This window comes from Strigops habroptila, chromosome 7 (genome assembly GCF_004027225.2).
Source record: "Strigops habroptila isolate Jane chromosome 7, bStrHab1.2.pri, whole genome shotgun sequence".
In the NCBI taxonomy this organism is placed as follows: domain Eukaryota; kingdom Metazoa; phylum Chordata; class Aves; order Psittaciformes; family Psittacidae; genus Strigops; species Strigops habroptila.
Genome location: NC_044283.2, coordinates 13948604 through 13965889, shown reverse-complemented (window position 1 = coordinate 13965889; position 17286 = coordinate 13948604). Strand labels below are relative to the sequence as shown.

At 40.1% G+C, this 17286-nt stretch overlaps 1 protein-coding gene across 2 annotated transcripts in view; it reads left to right on the top strand.

Annotated features, from left to right (window-relative positions):
* The window catches only part of SLC2A9 (solute carrier family 2 member 9), a 109212-nt gene that overhangs the window by 34550 nt on the left and 57376 nt on the right, over nucleotides 1-17286 (top strand). For both annotated transcript variants that reach the window (XM_030492846.1, XM_030492845.1), the window contains one exon: nucleotides 10528-10660. In XM_030492846.1, the coding sequence (XP_030348706.1) occupies nucleotides 10528-10660 (133 nt within the window). The remainder of the gene's footprint in view (nucleotides 1-10527; nucleotides 10661-17286) is intronic.

Here is a 17286-nt window from a genome sequence, read left to right as displayed (position 1 = left end):
GGAAATGTGATTATAGAAGAAAGAGTGTTATGGAGATATATATATATTTATTTTTAGACCTATTGCTGATCAACAGACTTACTGACAGAGCAACTAAAGTTTGGATGAAAGTTTATTATCAGTGAGGACTACTTTCTTGTAGACAGCCAAAACAGTGCCCACCTAACTTCTGAGAAGAAACGATTTCTGTGTAGCAGTACTTTGTTTGATTAGGTCAGCTGGAAAACCAGTAGACAAGATTTCATGGAAAGATGACCTTCAGCAGGTCTAAAGTAAAGAAAGACTTCAAAATATCATGGAAGGTGAGAGCAGTCGCTTATAATATGTCAGACTGTTTTCTCCGGATCCACTGAAACATAGTTAACACATGCAACTGAACTTAGAGCATTTGTTTATACTGTCTATATAGTTAAGGTTTGACCTTTTGCTTCTTTGTCAGACTAGAAAACGTGGACTTTTTCACTTACTGTAGTGGACCTAATAACTGGCAGTGCCTTCCGATGAACCTCATCTTACCCTGTTAGTTGGACTCTGCTTCAGAAGTTTATAAGCAAGTAAAGTTTCAGATTTGCCTGTCTCCTTAGTGCTTGAGTATCTGATAATATGTACGGATCTGTTATTAAGCAACAAATCTAAAATGATTCGACCTGACTTCCTTCCCAGTGTGCTTTACATGCTGGGGAGATTACCACCATTTAAACCTTTTGAAGGTTCTGGATGATTAACATTTCAGTTTTAATTTCCATGGTCCTTTGTAAAGTCACTCATTATTTCAAATTCATGTCCTAATATGTAAATTTGTCCTTTAAAAAGTGGATATTAATGCTATGGTAAATTGGTCAAGCACCACAGGGTAGCATGCAGTCATTGTATTAAGTAGTAAGGTGTATTTTCTAGACTTATGTTTCGTACTTTTCTTTTGAAACCACTGTCAAAAAGAAAAATCAGGAGATATATTCTCAATTAGTATTTTGAGGGATTCTTTAAACTTAAAGTAAATGTCAAATCAAAGTGAGATTTTTTTCTTATTTTTTTTTAATCTATATCTTTAAATTGAAATCTTGTCATAGAATCATAGAATCAGAATAGTTACGGTTGGAAAGGACCTTAAAATCATCTAGTTCGAACCTCCCTGCCGTGGACAGGGACACCTTGCCCTAAACTACGTGGTCCAAGGCTCTGTCCAACCTGGCCTTGAACACTGCCAGGGATGGAGCATTCACAACTTCCTTGGGCAACCCATACCAGTGACTCACCATCCTCACTGTAAAGAACTTCTTCCTTATATCTAATCTAAACCTCCCCTGTTGAAGTTTGAAGTCATTACCCCTTGTCCTACCACTACAGCCCCTAATGAAGAGACCCTCCCCAGCATCCTTATAGGCCCCCTTCAGATACTGGAAGGCTGCTATGAGGTCTCCACGCAGCCTTCTCTTCTGCAGGCTGAACAGCCCCAACTTTCTTAGCCTGTCTTCATACGGGAGGTGCTCCAGCTCCCTGATTATCCTTGTGGCCCTCCTCTGGACTTGCTCCAACAGCTCCATGACCTTTTTATGCTGAGGACCCCAGAACTGTACCCAATACTCCAAGTGAGGTCTCACGAGAGCAGAGTAGAGGGGCAGGATCACCTCCTTCGACCTGCTGGTCACGCTTCTTTTGATGCAGCCCAGGATATGGTTGGCTTTCTGGGCTGCAAGCACACACTGAAGTCGGCTCATGTTCAGCTTCTCATCAACCAACACCCCCAAGTCCTTCTCTGCAGGGCTGCTCTGAATCTCTTCTCCACCCAACCTGTAGCTGTGCCTGGGATTGCCCTGACCCAGGTGTAGGACCTTACACTTGGCTTGGTTAAACTTCATAAGGTTGGCATTGGCCCACCTCACAAGCGTGTCAAGGTCCCTCTGGATGGCATCCCTTCCCTCCAGCGTATCAACCGAACCACACAGCTTGGTGTCGTCGGCAAACTTGCTGAGGGCGCACTCAATCCCACTGTCCATGTCACCGACAAAGATGTTGACCAGGACCGGTCCCAACACTGATCCCTGAGGGACACCACTCGTTACGGGTTTCCAACTGGACATCGAGCCGTTTACCACAACTCTTTGCGTGCGGCCATCGAGCCAGTTCTTTATTCACTGAGTGGTCCATCTATCAAATTGATGTCTCTCCAATTTAGAGACAAGGATGTCGTGCAGGACAGTGTCGAACGCTTTGCATGAGCCCAGGTAGATGATGTCAACTGCTCTGTCGCTGTCCATCAGTTCTGTAGCCCCATCATAGAAGGCCACCAAATTGGTCAGGCAGGATTTCCCCTTAGTGAAGCCACGTTGGCTGTCACCAACCACCTCATCGTTTTTCATGTGCCTTAGCATGCTTTCCAGGAGAATTTGCTCCAAGATTTTTCCAGGCACAGAGGTGAGACTGACTGGTCTGTAGTTTCCTGGGTCTTCCACCTTCCCCTTCTTGGAAATGGCAGTTATATTACCCCTTTTCCAGTCATCGGGAACCTCACCTGACTGCCAGGATTTTTCAAATATGATGGACAGTATCTTAGCAACTGCATTTGCCAGCTCCTTCAGGACCTGCAGATGGATTTCATCAGGTCCCATGGACTTGTGCACGTTCAGGTTCTCAAGATGGTCTCGAACCTGATCCTCTCCTATGGTGGGCCTAAGGTCTTCATTCTCACAGTCTTGCATCTACCTTCCAAGACTTGGGTGGTGTGGTCAGAGTATTTGCTAGTGAAGACTGAGGCAAAGAAGTCATTAAGAACCTCAGCCTTCTCCAAATCCAGGGTAGCCAGTTCTCCCAATAGCTTCCGGAGAGGGCCCACATTGTCCCTAGTCTGTCTTTTATTTGCTACGTAGCTATAGAAGTCTTTCCTGTTACCTTTCACATCCCTTGCCAGATTTAATTCTAACTGGGCCTTAGCTTTCCTAACCTGGTCTCTAGCTTCCTGGACAACATTCCTGTATTCTTCCCAGGCCGCCTGTCCTCGCTTCCACCTTCTATAAGCTTCTTTTTTCCCTCTAAGTTTCCTCAGCAGCTCCTTATCCATCCATGGAGGTCTCCTGGCCCTCCTGCCGCACTTCCTCCTAGTTGGGACGCAACATTCCTGAGCACGTAGCAGGTGATCCTTGAATATCAACCAGCAGTCTTGGGCTCCCCTGCCCTCTAAGACTATATCCCATGGAACCTTACTAAGCAGATTCCTGAAGAGGCCAAAGTCTGCTCTCTTGAAGTCCAGGGCAGTGAGCTTGCTGCATGCTCTTCTCACTGTCCTGAGGATCTCGAACTTGACGATCTCATGATTGTTACAGCCAAGGCTGCCCTGGAGCATCACATTTCCAACCAGCCCTTCCATGTTGGTGAGCACGAGGTCAAGCATGGCACCTCTCCTTCTCGGCTCCTCCATTACTTGAAAGATGAAGTTGTCTTCCACACAATCGAGGAACCTCCTGGATTGCTTGTGCTGGGCCATACTGTCCCTCCAACAGATACCAGGATGGTTGAAATCCCCCATGGGGACAAGGACCTGCAAGTGTGAGGCTGCTCCTATCTGTCTGTAGAGCGCTTCACCCACAGAGTCCTCTTGATCAGGTGGTCTGTAACAGATCCCCACCGTAATGTCCCCCATCACTGTTCTCCCTTTGATCCTGACCCACAAACACTCTGTTGACCCATCCCCAGACAGAGTTCCATACTTTCCATACTATCACTGGCATAAATAGCAACACTGCCTCCCCGTCTGCCAGGCCTGTCTTCTCTAAACAGCCTGTAACCTTCCATTCCGACACTCCAGTCATAGGAGCCATCCCACCATGCTTCTGTGATACCAATGACATCATATCCCCGTAGCCTTGCACACGTCTAGCTGTTATAACTTCAGTTTGGCAAAATACAATTACACAAAAAAATGAACTTCATCTGATGTAATTACTAGATGTTCTGAAGCATTTTGCTTCACCTCCTGCTGCAGCCCAGGGAGGACGCAGGTCTCTGGAATTGTGGGTGTCGCATCTGCCAGTCCCGCAGGGACAACTGAGGTATCCTAGGGCATCAAAGTGATACTATATCCTCATATAGTGGATATAGTATCCACTATATCTGAGGTACTGAATCTTACCTTCTTCAATTATTTTAATTTACTGAATCTTACTGAGGTACTGAATCTTACCTTCTTCAATTATTTTAATTTACTGTTTTATATTTTAATATTAATGGAAGTTAACATGAGTCTACATGCACAGCTAAAAGGAAGTTTGTTCAGAAATTTTGTTTGGCTCCAACATACCACTAATAATTCTTTCTAAAGACTCTCTAGTATATATGCTGATTGGTGCTAATAATCCCACTTGAAAGCTCACCATTTCCCATTGCTTTTCTCTGAAATTATTTAATGTTCTCAGAAATAAATAAGCAATGAAAAAAATGACACCCTATAAGTTTGCAGTAAAAAGCTAGTTGTTACTCCAATAAAAAGTTGGACCAAAAAGTGTTTTGGGAAATTGAAACAGACACTTTAATTCTCCTTCTCAGTATGTACATGATCTAACATGTGATTTAATGAATAGAAGGTCATAGAATTTGGACACCAACCACTTTCAGGGCTGTTTTAATTCCTGATCCAAAGGTCATTTACTCAGTAACAAAAACCTCCTGCTGACTTCTGTGAATTTTATATTACAGCCTTAAGTCTGCTAACTTTCTCTACTGTTTAATACCTGGGAAGACACTAAGACTTGAGTAATTTTCTTGTCAGAGCTGTATCTGTAGTACTGACATATAAATATCCATGTGGGTGCAGAACAGAGGTGAAATACACATACTCTCTGGGTTGCCTCTATTTTAAAAGAGAAGGTAAGCACTTTGTAACTCTGTTATTAAAAGACAGAAGTGAGTTACAGGAACGGTCATACAAAGAGAAAATTGTATCCAGCAAGGATGCAACTGTTAGATGGGGAGGTCATTGCCCTCTGCAGCCAGAGAAGGTTGTAGTGTGTTTGGAGGGGCACAAGGAGGGTAAAGAGGAAGGTAGTTGTCCTGCATCTTGTGTGAGTAGCTGGTCTGAAGCCTGAGATATAAAAGTATTCATTTCTTAACCGCCTTATGATCATCACCGCTGTGCCATACCCTTGACTCAAGGAAGAAAAGACAGTTCTAGCACTAAGAAATTAGTTCCATCTCAATGTTTTTTCAGTCCTTGGCCCCAGGCCAGTGAGGTTGTCCTTTAATTTAGGAGTGTTTTATGTGGTGCGGTAACAGATTAACAGTGAAATGCTGGGCTTGGGCAGACTTCTCAGCTTTGCACACCCAAGTATGTCTACTCAGTCTGTTCTGAGCAGGGATGTAATTTTTTTGTGTGGCAAACTCAGTATTTCAGATATAAAGTTTTTGTGCCAAGTCTCTACCAAAGAGAATAAGATTCAGTTGCTTGAACATAAGCATATAGTATTGTTTTGATGCCCTAGGCTACCTTAGATGTCCCTATGGGACTGGCAGATGTGGCACAGAAAATCCCAAAGATCTGAATCCTTATGGGGCTGCAGCAGGAGGTGAGGCAAGATGCTTCAGAGCACTGGAAATTATACTAGATGTAGTTCTTTTTGTCTGTGTGCGATTATATTTTGCCAAACTAAAATTTTAAATGTGTTCCTGCTTCTTATAGCAACATGAAGAGACTGACAAATCACTAGTTCTTGGACATTTTGACTATCTTGCATTGCATGCTCCCCACATATAAAATGGGTAAAATATGGCATTTTACATGAGAAAGGTATTATACAAAAGAATCATTGCTGTTTGTAAGGTGTTCCGCGCTGTCATAAACCTCCATTCCCAAGGAATTAATTACAGAATTAATATTTAAAAAGTGACTATTTAATAGTGATTGGTAAATAGACTTGCTCACTGAGAAATATCACAGTTCATCCTGAGTAATCAGTGTGAAAAAGGGAGAGTGGGTATTCATTTTGCTGCAATGATGTCTTGCATATTTCAAGCAGTAAAGCTAATCAAGCCCTTGATAGCTCTGTGAGGTGGCGTGGCTGTTATACTGGAATGCAGAACAAGGTTGGAGTCCTCTGGGCAGTGACCTGTACTACCTACCCCCTGTGCAGGCTGCTGCCACAAGGAGGTGTTCGGGGCTTGTGTTTGGGGTGCAGTAATTTCACTGTGGCTGTAGAATGCAGGGAGACAGGGATGCGGGCCAAGTGCTCTGGGGCAGCTGGGGTCAGGGATGCTCAGCTGGCTGTAGGGATCTCCGCAGCTCAGAAAACCAAACTTGGGGCAGAGGGCAAACAAGGAGCCTGGCAGTGCTGTAGTGACTGAATCTCAGTTGGGAATAGGGAGTGTCCAGGTTATGCTTTTTAACTAAATAAGTACAGTTACTGAGAGAGAGAGAGCAGAGTCCATGACAGTCATGTGTTTCCTTACTCAGTCTTTTTGATACTGTCATACATCTTGAATATTTCATTGGCCTCAGTAGGTCTTTTAAAAAAATGAGTGCCCACATACAGGGCAGTGCAGCACTTCTTCCCACCACTGTTGTATGTCATTGTCAATGCCTCAATTCCCCTTTTTAAAATTTTTACATCTATGTGTATATTCTCAGCCTTTTCTGTGTTGAAAGTGTATTCAAATTTCATAAAATTAGTGAAAATATTAAATGTAACTGGTGTTTAAATAGGTCATTGAACTTCATAAGGACCAATAGTTCAGCTGACAGCAATGCCTGTTGACATTTACCCATGCCAGTTTCTTTTCCATCTTTTAATTGTTACAGTAAGTTCCATTTTCTGCATTTTAGCCGATGATTCTCTGACATGGTAAGATTTGCTTTACTGTATTCTGGTATAGGTTAATCCCATCTCATTTGCAGTTGATAACTCCATGTTGTTCTTTATTCATTTCCTCCCCTCTCCCTCCTCCTTGTGTTTCTGCAGCTTTGCACTTTATTCTACCAATCTTTGAATGAGTCTGTGGTTGTCAAACTTGCTCTACTATTTAACTGTCTTTTGTAAATACATCAAAGCCTGGTTTTTCATACTCCAGTCTAAGCAAATATCCGTAATGTGACAGTTTAAAATTAAAATGTTACCATCTTGACATGCTGTTTGTACCGATTCTGAGTGGGTGATGAATCAGGTCCTCTGTAATTAAAATATTTAATGCTCTTTTAAGTTTTTCCTAAAATAAAATGGGATGGGGTTGTTTTCATTTCTCTCTGCAGTGCCTGTGTGCTTCTCCTCACTGGTGACAACAGGCACAGTGTTAATGTGTCTTCTAAGCCACACCTACACTGTCTTTTGCCTTTACCTTATTATTGCTTCTGAGCATTATGCCAGTTTGTATCCTGTCCTATTCCTTCTTAAAGAGGTTAAAACCCCCTCCTTTTCCCCGCTTCTTCTAATTCTCTCTATAGGCTCTAGTTCAGCTTGATTTCCATAATTTTTTATAGATATTTTAAATTCATTGTAGACCTCCTATTTCTTTTTGTAGTGGAATGAATAATTTGAACATGGATAATGTAAATTGAGAGATAAGCAAATAGACTACATATTCTATAGTGTTGAACAGGCGTCACCCAAAAACTTTTGAAATGGATGGAGAAGTTTCCATTGACTTCAGTGATTTACTGGTCAGCTTATGTCAGCAATGGCAAGTAGGAGCATATTTATGAATGTTTACCTTAAGGTGTTAAAAGTTAACACAATAAAAAGTAAACCAGAAATCTTTCATGGAGGAAATAAAGGAAGCTTGGTATCTCATGTGCTGAAAATAGAGGGCTTTTTCTTATACTATCACTGTCTGTTATTTATTGTGAAGGTTAAGTTTAGAGGTTCAGTCTTCTTCATTGCTTTTTCAAAATGACGCTTTCAGAAGAGTTGAGAGAAATGTGACCACCTGAAAAACCATATGCTATGGGAGACTTTAATAGGGGTGCCAGCTTATTCCAAGTAATCTTTTTTTCTTCCTTTAATAAGTGTCTTTGATACTGTGGAAAAAAAACCTACAGAAAATATGATGTGCTGATCAAGTGTAAAATTTTTATCTAGAGGTATTGTAAAAAGTTCTAATGCCCTATAAACTTTTTTTATATGGTACATGGCAAATGTGTTTATATTATACAAATTTATTCCGGACAGACATAGAATGAAACTGATGAGCTATACTGCCTGTTCTCTTATTCTTTACAAATACCTACTTTGTTTATGTGATTATTAACTGTTCTTGAAGTCTTAACCTGAGTTCTTCACTCTGCTGCATTAAATAAAGCAAATGAAGAAATAGTATATTGAAGTTAATGGGGGCTCTTAGAAAGACTGATAAGCTTGATCTTGAAATTTTTTGAAAGAATCCCTTTCTCAGGTTGCTTTCTCATCCCAGGAGATTTTGTTACAAAAACCCTCTATCACTTAAAGGGCAAGTGAAAAATTTGATTAGGAGATACGCCTCATATTCTCTCTGGGAGTTATTCAGATATATTAGGCCCTGATTCAGCTTTGGGGCTTGGATTGCATCCCACACAATGCAGTACATGGTGGTTTAGACATTGTTGAAGTGGGAGAATGTAAAATAAAAACTATCAACAGAAAATAGTTTGGGGGCTTTTGACCTTTGATTTGACTGTAAAAAATTATATTGAAATAAAATTTATCTATCTCTGTTTAGGGAAATATGGACTTTGAATGGATAGAATGGTTGAGGGAGGGGATCCAAACCCCCGTGCTTCTCAGAGCTCAATCAGCCAGGATGTAGTGCAATCTGCCTTTGATCTAGCCAAGCTTTTGAAAATGTGATAGACATGATGCCTGAACAGTAGGTCTACTGAAGTCTCAGCAGGCTTTTCAATTAAGAACCAAGTCTAAGATTAGAAAGTATTGAATTAAATAGATGAATGCTGAACTTGGAGAATACGACAAAAAAATTTCATCTTGGCATTCAATTGGAACAGAAGCTATGTTAAGAACACGGACAGATTGAGGGCCATTTTGCAGGAGAAAATAATACTGCTGGCACCTTTCTCCTTCAGCTACTTGAAAGTATCCTGTCTTGAGAGTAAGCCCAGGGAGCTAGATAAATTTTCTACTGCATTTCCCAGCCTTTCCCTGAAAGAGCTTTGCTCAGGTCACCCTCTATTGCTGGTTTTAAATAATGAATGCATTTGAGGATGTTAACAACTTTGTTTCAGTTGATTTCAAAGAAAATTGTCATAGTCAAGTTGTATCTGAAATTTGCTAGCAGTTGAGTAGATTTGCTGGATAGTGCAGTGCATCATGCTCTTCACCTGCACAGCAATGGGGTTCTGGCAGGTTAAAACTGCCTGGCTTCTGTACGGGAGACTTGCCAGAGAGGGGTCTGCGTTGGTGGAGATGCTGCAGATGGCTCTTATGTTTCAGGTCCTTGCTGGAGACTTCCAGCAGATCACTTGCAAGGCAATAGAAAAAGCACTTTCTCTTCAATGGACTTGGGAACAGGGCACTCAGTGTTTCGTTTGAACATCTGAGCTAGGTTAGCTAATTCAGAGTGGGAAACACTATAGTGTATTATTCTTAGTTGCACTACCATTAAACCAAAGGACTTATTTAAGGTCCTGTGATTTGGGATAGGAGGATAGGTGAAACTTGAATATACTTAAATTAGCATGGAAGCCAGCTTAAGGGGTGGAATCATTGGCTTCAAGAGAAAACATTGATAAAGATAACTTTACATCAGTTAGCCAGATATCTTTTTTCTTGTTAAATTATATAGCTGTGTTTCACTGTAATTGTGTTGAACTGTATATGTCATGTTATTTCTTCTTTTTTGAATAGAGATGAAAACTGCCCAACTATGTGTTAGCTGTATCTGTAAGGCAAATGTGTTTTGCCAAGTAGAAGAAACCTCAGCCCAACTTGGTTCATTCCCAACATCTGTGAATTGCTGAACGGTCACTGCCTGCATTACGCCAAGAACCACAAAAATGCTAAACTGCAGCTTAGCTGAAGTGTTATCAGGATTTTACCCATACTATGACTGTTACATACTTGGCTTAGTCCTTGTGTATGTATATATATCTCTCTATATTTTAGATCAGTTAAACTAAGAGAAAATATGCAGGTATATGTAACTTTATGAAAATAATGTTGTACTGGTTCTTAAAGCTAATACGTGATGCTTCTCTGAGTGGGGATGACTTGTGGAATATATATTTGAATATATATCTCACATTTTTACATGTATAGTTGTTGATGTTGAAGGAAATGAAAAATATGCTATGTATTGCTGTTTTCCAGCTTCCCTGTGTTTCTCTTTTCATTCTCAGTCAGTTGATGGCTTGAATTCTGTCTTCCTTGACCTTTGAGTAAGGTGATCTGAGGGGGAAGTGTTCAAACTGCTTACTTAGCTCAGGCAGAAGACAACACTCTGCTCACTGCCACAATATGTTGAATGATGAAAAGTTACAGTGCTTTCCATCAAAGCTATTTTTCTTCCTAGTATCACTATGGGACAGTATTACTGACTTCTGGTTGCATCTGTTTGCAGGAATCTCGGTGGCCTTATTTATTTGGAGCAATCATTGTTCCTTCACTGATACAAGTTGTGATTCTGCCTTTTCTTCCTGAAAGTCCTCGTTACCTCCTACTTGAAAAACATAACACGAGCAAGGCAGAAAAAGGTATGATGTGTTACTTTCTTGCAACCAAGGGTGATTATTGTAGGGATTCAGGCAGGAAAGTAATTCTGGTATCACAGTAAAAGTAGAATATTCAAACAGGAGAGATTTTCTTGACAATTATTTTTCCCTCACGCTTTTTGTTTGTGTGAGTAAATATTGTTGCTTTGAATCTTCTATAAATAAAATTCCACAATGAACTAATCTATACAGCATTGTGCATGGTGATACAAACCTAACCAAATCATCCTGCTGTTGTGCGTCAGCCACTATCTGCAGGGTTTGTTTGGGAGTGAAAAGTGGTTTCTCTCTTCATGATTCTCCCTTATCTACAGTCTTCGCAGTTTGGCTAACAAAAGCACTGGTTCTGCTGCTGGGGTGTTTTCAGCAGTCACTGTGCTTGATCCTGTTCTTCTGTAACTCAATAACCTTTGTAGGTCTAATAAAAACCTCATACACCTATATAACTGAAAATTTCAAGTGCTTCCATATAGCTTGCTTCAGTTTCATAGACAGAGCAGAATATTTTATTCTTACTTTACGTTCTATGTATAAAAGAATTTGCTTGTGTGAGCACAGCTGCTGTACGCTTTGCCCCAGTAAAATTACTACGGTCAGTTGTAAGTTCCAATATATCACGCTGTTATGGATGAGAAAATGTTGAAAATTTGCTTTTGCTTATTATAGAGACACATTAAAAATAGAAACGTACAAAGAAGGAAGGAGTCTTACTATATTATCAAAATGTTTGCATAACATAACTGTGCTTTAAAAATTATTCCTCAAAACTTCATTTGAATATAACCCTTAACATTTTCAGTCACCAACTAGTTGATTGCAGAATTACTTGTAAAGTGAGAATCAGTCCCCACAACTTGATTTCAGTAATCTTTTAGCATGAAATTAATGCAAATCACTCTATCCTGTTTCTTCTACTATGAAATGAAAAACTGGCCTTTTGTGTTCTGATGAGCACTCTGGAATAGAAATGGCACACTAATGAAGAGACTCCCATGTTGTCTCAGTTTGGTGTTGAATGAAGAATTCTGTAAATGTTGAAGCCTCCGGCATTTAGCGATACAGTTCAGTGTTAATAAAAAGGCACAAAAGCAACAAGGCTTTGGGGAGAACTCTTCAGCTTTACAGAGTCAGCAGAGATTTGGTGAGGCAGAGAACAGCTTTTCCAGGGACCCAAAGGAAAGGGTTTGCCTGCCAGCCATGGTCAGAGCACCAGCAAGGACACAGCAGTGAGCAGCCTGGGGCTGACTCTACTACTACTGAACAGTAGTAGTAACCTCTGCAGCACCACAGCTGGGCTGGGATTCTTCCATGCCTTGGCTGCCAATTTAAAACTGGCTCATTTCTACCTGATAAAATTGTAGATATATTTCCAGAGCTATGGCTGGCAAAGAGTCCACATCTGCAATGCTACTGCACAGTGTCACACTTGTTGCAGGGATCTATTGGAAATCCTGCTACAGTAGCTGGAAACCTCTGCACTGACAGAAAAGATGGACCTCTGAAAGAGAGAGTTTAAAGATTATAAAAAATTGACAATAAAGTAACACCACCTGCCTTGAAATTCTCAGCATTTACTGTTGCTGGTAGGGGGCCAACTGCAGTCTGGGACGTATTCTGAAACTGATTTGAAAGCTAATCTAGAAGCACTGGAGGTGGGTTTTGGAGTAGAAGACATCAGGAGAGCAAAGTTACCCTCACCTTATTTGGTAGTTAAAAGGAAATCAGCTTTAGCAGTTGCCTTTCTGATTATGAGAAGGTGGCTTTCATGCGCCACCGTAAAGACTATAAATTTAGATACTCTAATTAGAAAAGAGGAGGCTGGTATAAAACAAATTCAAAGTAACTGTTTATCAATAGAAACTTTTTGACCTGCCTATAAAATTCTAAAAGAAAATAATAATACTGAGATATGTTGTAGTACAGAGTGAAACTCATTTTGAGTGTCATCTTCAGAGCTTTCAAAACAGCTAGGGACTGACGTTTCTACGCAGATGTTTGCAGAGGACCATAGGACAGTGAAGTGTATACACTCCCCCAAATTTTCCTCCCTTTCCTATCAAGCTGCCATGCTTCCAGAATTGGTCTCCTTGTTGCACAGGCTAAGCAGCCTGTCGGATATCAGCTGCCAAATAGGTAAGAATGATTCTTAGATACAATTTTGGAATTCATAAAATCCACCTGTAAGGCAGCATAAATCATATCATCTTATACTTCTGTGTTATAGAATGTCTAGATGCCTTCTTATGAAGCATGTTAGGAACACAAGCAATTTCCCTACCATTGCATAGCCTTTCAAATCACCCCTCTCCTAACACAGATTTACAAGTGAGAGTATCTTTAGATCTCTGTTCAGCATGTGGACAGCTGGAGAAAGAATTTGATTGATTCATGGAATGACAGGACAAAGGACACCTGCGATGTTAGACCAGTCTGGGGAGTTTGGAGCCTTCCTCCCCACCCCAGGGCACGTGGAGAAATACAGATTGGGCATGAGCCAAATTTTGGGTATCTGGAGTAATGCAGTGGAAGAAAAAAAAAACCAGATTCGGAGGGGAATTCACTGAATGGGAGGATAAATAACTGTGAACCAACAATCAGGAAAAATCATCTGGATATTAACATTATCAGCAGAAATGGGGGAGAAAAAACCTTAGTATAAGGGAAACCAGAGGAGTTTGTGGGTTATTTAAAACCCCACTGCTTGTAAGCCATATAATGACAATGTGGTATTCTCCAATTTAATGATGACCACAGTAATGCTTTTGAATTATTTGCCTCTTAGGTTAAGTCTGCGTATTAATATCAGAAATGCGCAAGTCTCTCTTCTGGCTAAATCAGTTTTCTTTCCCTTAATGGATCAAGGCTATTCATGCAAATATACGTTTCATTGTGGATTATATCTTAATGGTGAAATATAAAACTGTTATTTGTGAAAGGTCTGTTGTATGTAAGGCAGATGAATACTTCAGTCTTTGTGAAATACCCTAAAATGTACGTGAAAGCTTCTAAAATGGAGATGACAATGTTAATCTTCCTAATTAATGTTTTAAAGCAATAAAAATCCAGTGGGATAACGTAGGTCATTGAGTCTCCACAAAGTTCTGTTCATGCGTTTATCCTTTCCCTTCCTTCTGTCCTCAGGAGATAACCAGAATATAACTTCCAAAATACAAGTGGCCTCATTCTGTAGTGGAAAGTGTCCCTGCCCATGGCACTGGGGTTGGAACTACATGATCTTTAGAGGTCCCTTCCAACCCAAAACATTCGATGATCCTATGATTTTTTGGCAAAGGTATAAAAGAGCAAGATGTCTTTAAGTGGCAAATAAGAGACTGAAAGAGGGAGAAAGAATGAAATGCTTTGTGTAAGTGATAACAAAAGAGAAGGGATAAGGTTAGAGCAGGCAGGCATCATATGCCATACCACCATGAGAGAAGCTAGTCCGCGAGGCCAAGAGTTGTGAGGCCTCAGATGAGTAATGTCTCCTGAGGTCCGTTAATGGGTGTCTACACAGTTCCTTGTGGGAGAACTGATTTATGTGTTGTGGGGTGAGAATAGTTGACTGGACCAACAGCACAATCTCTAAACCAGCTTTGCTTAAAAAGCTAAAAGTCTGGTAATGGGGAGAGGGTAGAATCATCCCAGCTCCCCTCCCAGGTCCAATAACTAACATTCTTCTCTCTTGATAAGAACAGAAGGGAGAAAAATGCCTAGCATTTAACTGGTGTGATTCTTCTTCAAAATGTTCACCAGATAGCAGAGGAGAAATGGGTATTTTAATGGTTGAGGAGAAGGACTTTGGAAGGAGATCATTATTCAGTTGCTAGAGAGGAGTGGGAATGAAGAATAACAGGGATAGAAACAGGAACAAAAAGAAAAACCTGCTGCTATAATTACATCAGGCAGACTTCCATCCAAGCTCTAGCACAGGAATTTGACATGAGATGTCTATTATGCCAAGTGGACCTCTGATCTGTGACTGTGGCAATGCTGCAGTATAAATGAAAACAGTAGCAGTAGTGTGATAAGACAGAACACTTTTATGACTAGCAACATTGGTTAAAAACACTTTCAGTTAGAGAGTCGATGTGTCTCTTAAAGAATACTGTTACAAGGAGGAAACCTGCATTTTTTTGATGCTGCTTACAGTAGCAGTTCGTGTAAATCGGCGATGGAATTCAGTTGACATCCCAGCTTGCCAGAGAACAAGAATATTATGATGTCTTAAGGGTCAAATAACTTAGATAAAATGTCACAGTAACATCTGTTGGTGACATACAATATCTGTTCATCTAGTGTGTTCAGTCATGCATTAAAACTCCCGTGGTGATGAAAGGAGCATTACAACAGGTATAATGAAAAGTGTAGATTTTAATTCTTAGAAATATGGCTTAAAGTTTATACCTTTTCATGTGACAAAACAGCGAGGCTGCTCATGACTGTAAAAAAATTAGCTACCTGCTTTCCTAAAAGCCCTTCACGGGCCTCACATGGACAGGAGAGATGTTAAAACCAAAGCTGCAGCAGGAAGAAATTGCTGTAAATCCAGTGATTTAAATGAAAGCAAAAAATAAATCATATATGTCCTTGTTATCTGTGGGGGGTTTTGTATGTCTTTAAGCATTTTAAGCTATGCTGATTGGAAAGGAAGAGACAGCCAAGACTACTACTACTACTACTTGCTGGCTTATGGTAGAGGCTCCATCTCAGATGGTTGCTGACTGCCAAAAGCTAGAGTGATCATGGTGTGTCTGTTTTGTTTTTAAACTTTTCTTAAACTTCCTGTCTTTTACAAAGAAGACTGAGTTTGCTGGACCTTTGACATAACTTGATTTAGCAATTCTTGTGTTATTTTAAGGTATTTTGTTTTAAGTGCACATCTTGGCCAGTTTCAAGTAAACCTGAAAAGGCCTATTTTGTATTAATGATCGGTGAAAGCAGACATGAGAACAGGTGAACATGTAATCCCAAACTGGATCATAACTCACCAAAGATCTGTGTATTCCTTTACTTGGAAAGAGAAGGAGCTGATTCATGAGAAAAGCCTAAAGTCTTTTGCTTGCAGTTATATTTACTGAATTGAATAGCAAATTTGAGATTTATTCTTAAATTTTGCTATGCTACATGTTAGTAGTTAATTAATATTTTGATAAATTTAAATGGCAATTTAAATCTTTCCTAACAAGGTACATCTAAATTATTCTTCTGGCTATTCAGTGCTCTAATAATATTAGTGGTATATGAAAATAACTATTTTTTCATTTTGCCAAGTATTTTTGTGTTGACATGAAGTTACTACAGGGAAATTACTACATATCCAATTTAAAAGCATTGAAGTTGGGTGAACTTTTTCAAGTCCTGAGGCAAACAGTGAGGCACCTCATATGTCTACCATTGCTCAGAAACAGCAGCCAGCATCAGCAGGAGATACCTGACTTTCCAGCCCAGTATTCTCTCTCCCACTGTGGCCAAAGAAGATGCTCTTTAAGCAGAGCTTAGGCAAAACTTTGTGTTAAAGACCCTGGGTTTAATATACTCAATCATCAGTAAAGTGAAATCATGAGGTTTTTCATTTCGTTTTGTTTTTAAAGGCATAAGCCCAAACTACTACCTGTGACAACTTCTCTTTTTCTTCCTTCTCTTGCCTGGGGCTGACTTTATTCTGTAAACCACACAATAGCACTTTGATCCTTTAAAATGTCTTCTCAAGTTTACAAGCTAATTCAGTCTTTACAATAACAACTGAATTCTTTGCACGGTCCTGAAAGTACTGCAGTGGAAAAGGAACTAGTAATTCCTCATGTAGTTGGCTTCTTGGATGTCCATCTTCGTTAATTTGAAGGCCTGATTGGTTTTAAAGGCCTGATTGGTTTTAAAGACAGTACTAACTGATTTTGTCCAGACCTTTGAACAAGTTTCAGACATTTTGTTTTCACTTACCTGAGATGAATAAAAACTGGTGGTGTAAATGGAAGGGTTTTGTAGCTCCTTTCCCCTTGACTGGGACCATCCACTTCTGTTATTTATAAAAGGCAGTACCCTGACATTTGAAAGCTGAGCATCTAGGACCTCTGATCCAAGGGGAATTTGAAAGAAATCTGGGAAAAGTCTAAAAATTGCTAGAACTGTAACTCCTTAGATGTTTTTGAGCGTGACATAAAAATAAGATTCCCCTATAGAGAGAAAGAGCCAGTGATGGAGGGAACTGAGTCATTGCAGCAGGGAGAGGAACAACTGCTGTGCTTCTCAATGCCAGTAATGCAGGGGTTTAAAATGTAAAATGAATAGAATCGAACATCACATATTGAAAGACCTTTGAATTTTTCCTGCTAATGTAGAATTTATTTCAACATTAATTATGCATAAAATTGTGATTCTTACTGTACTGAAAAACAGTTAATGGAAGAAAATTGAAGATGTGTTGAGTAGCAGGGAAATGTGTTTTTCCAAGAAGACTGAGTGTTGTCTACTTAAACTGTGCATGCATAACATAGCATTTTCTTAGCATTTCTTGACTTGTTGGTAATTTTAAGTATCCATCAAAGTTTCCTAGTGGCATTTACATCTCTGGTCCTAATACTAGGGAGGGGAGAAAAAGAAAGCAGGTG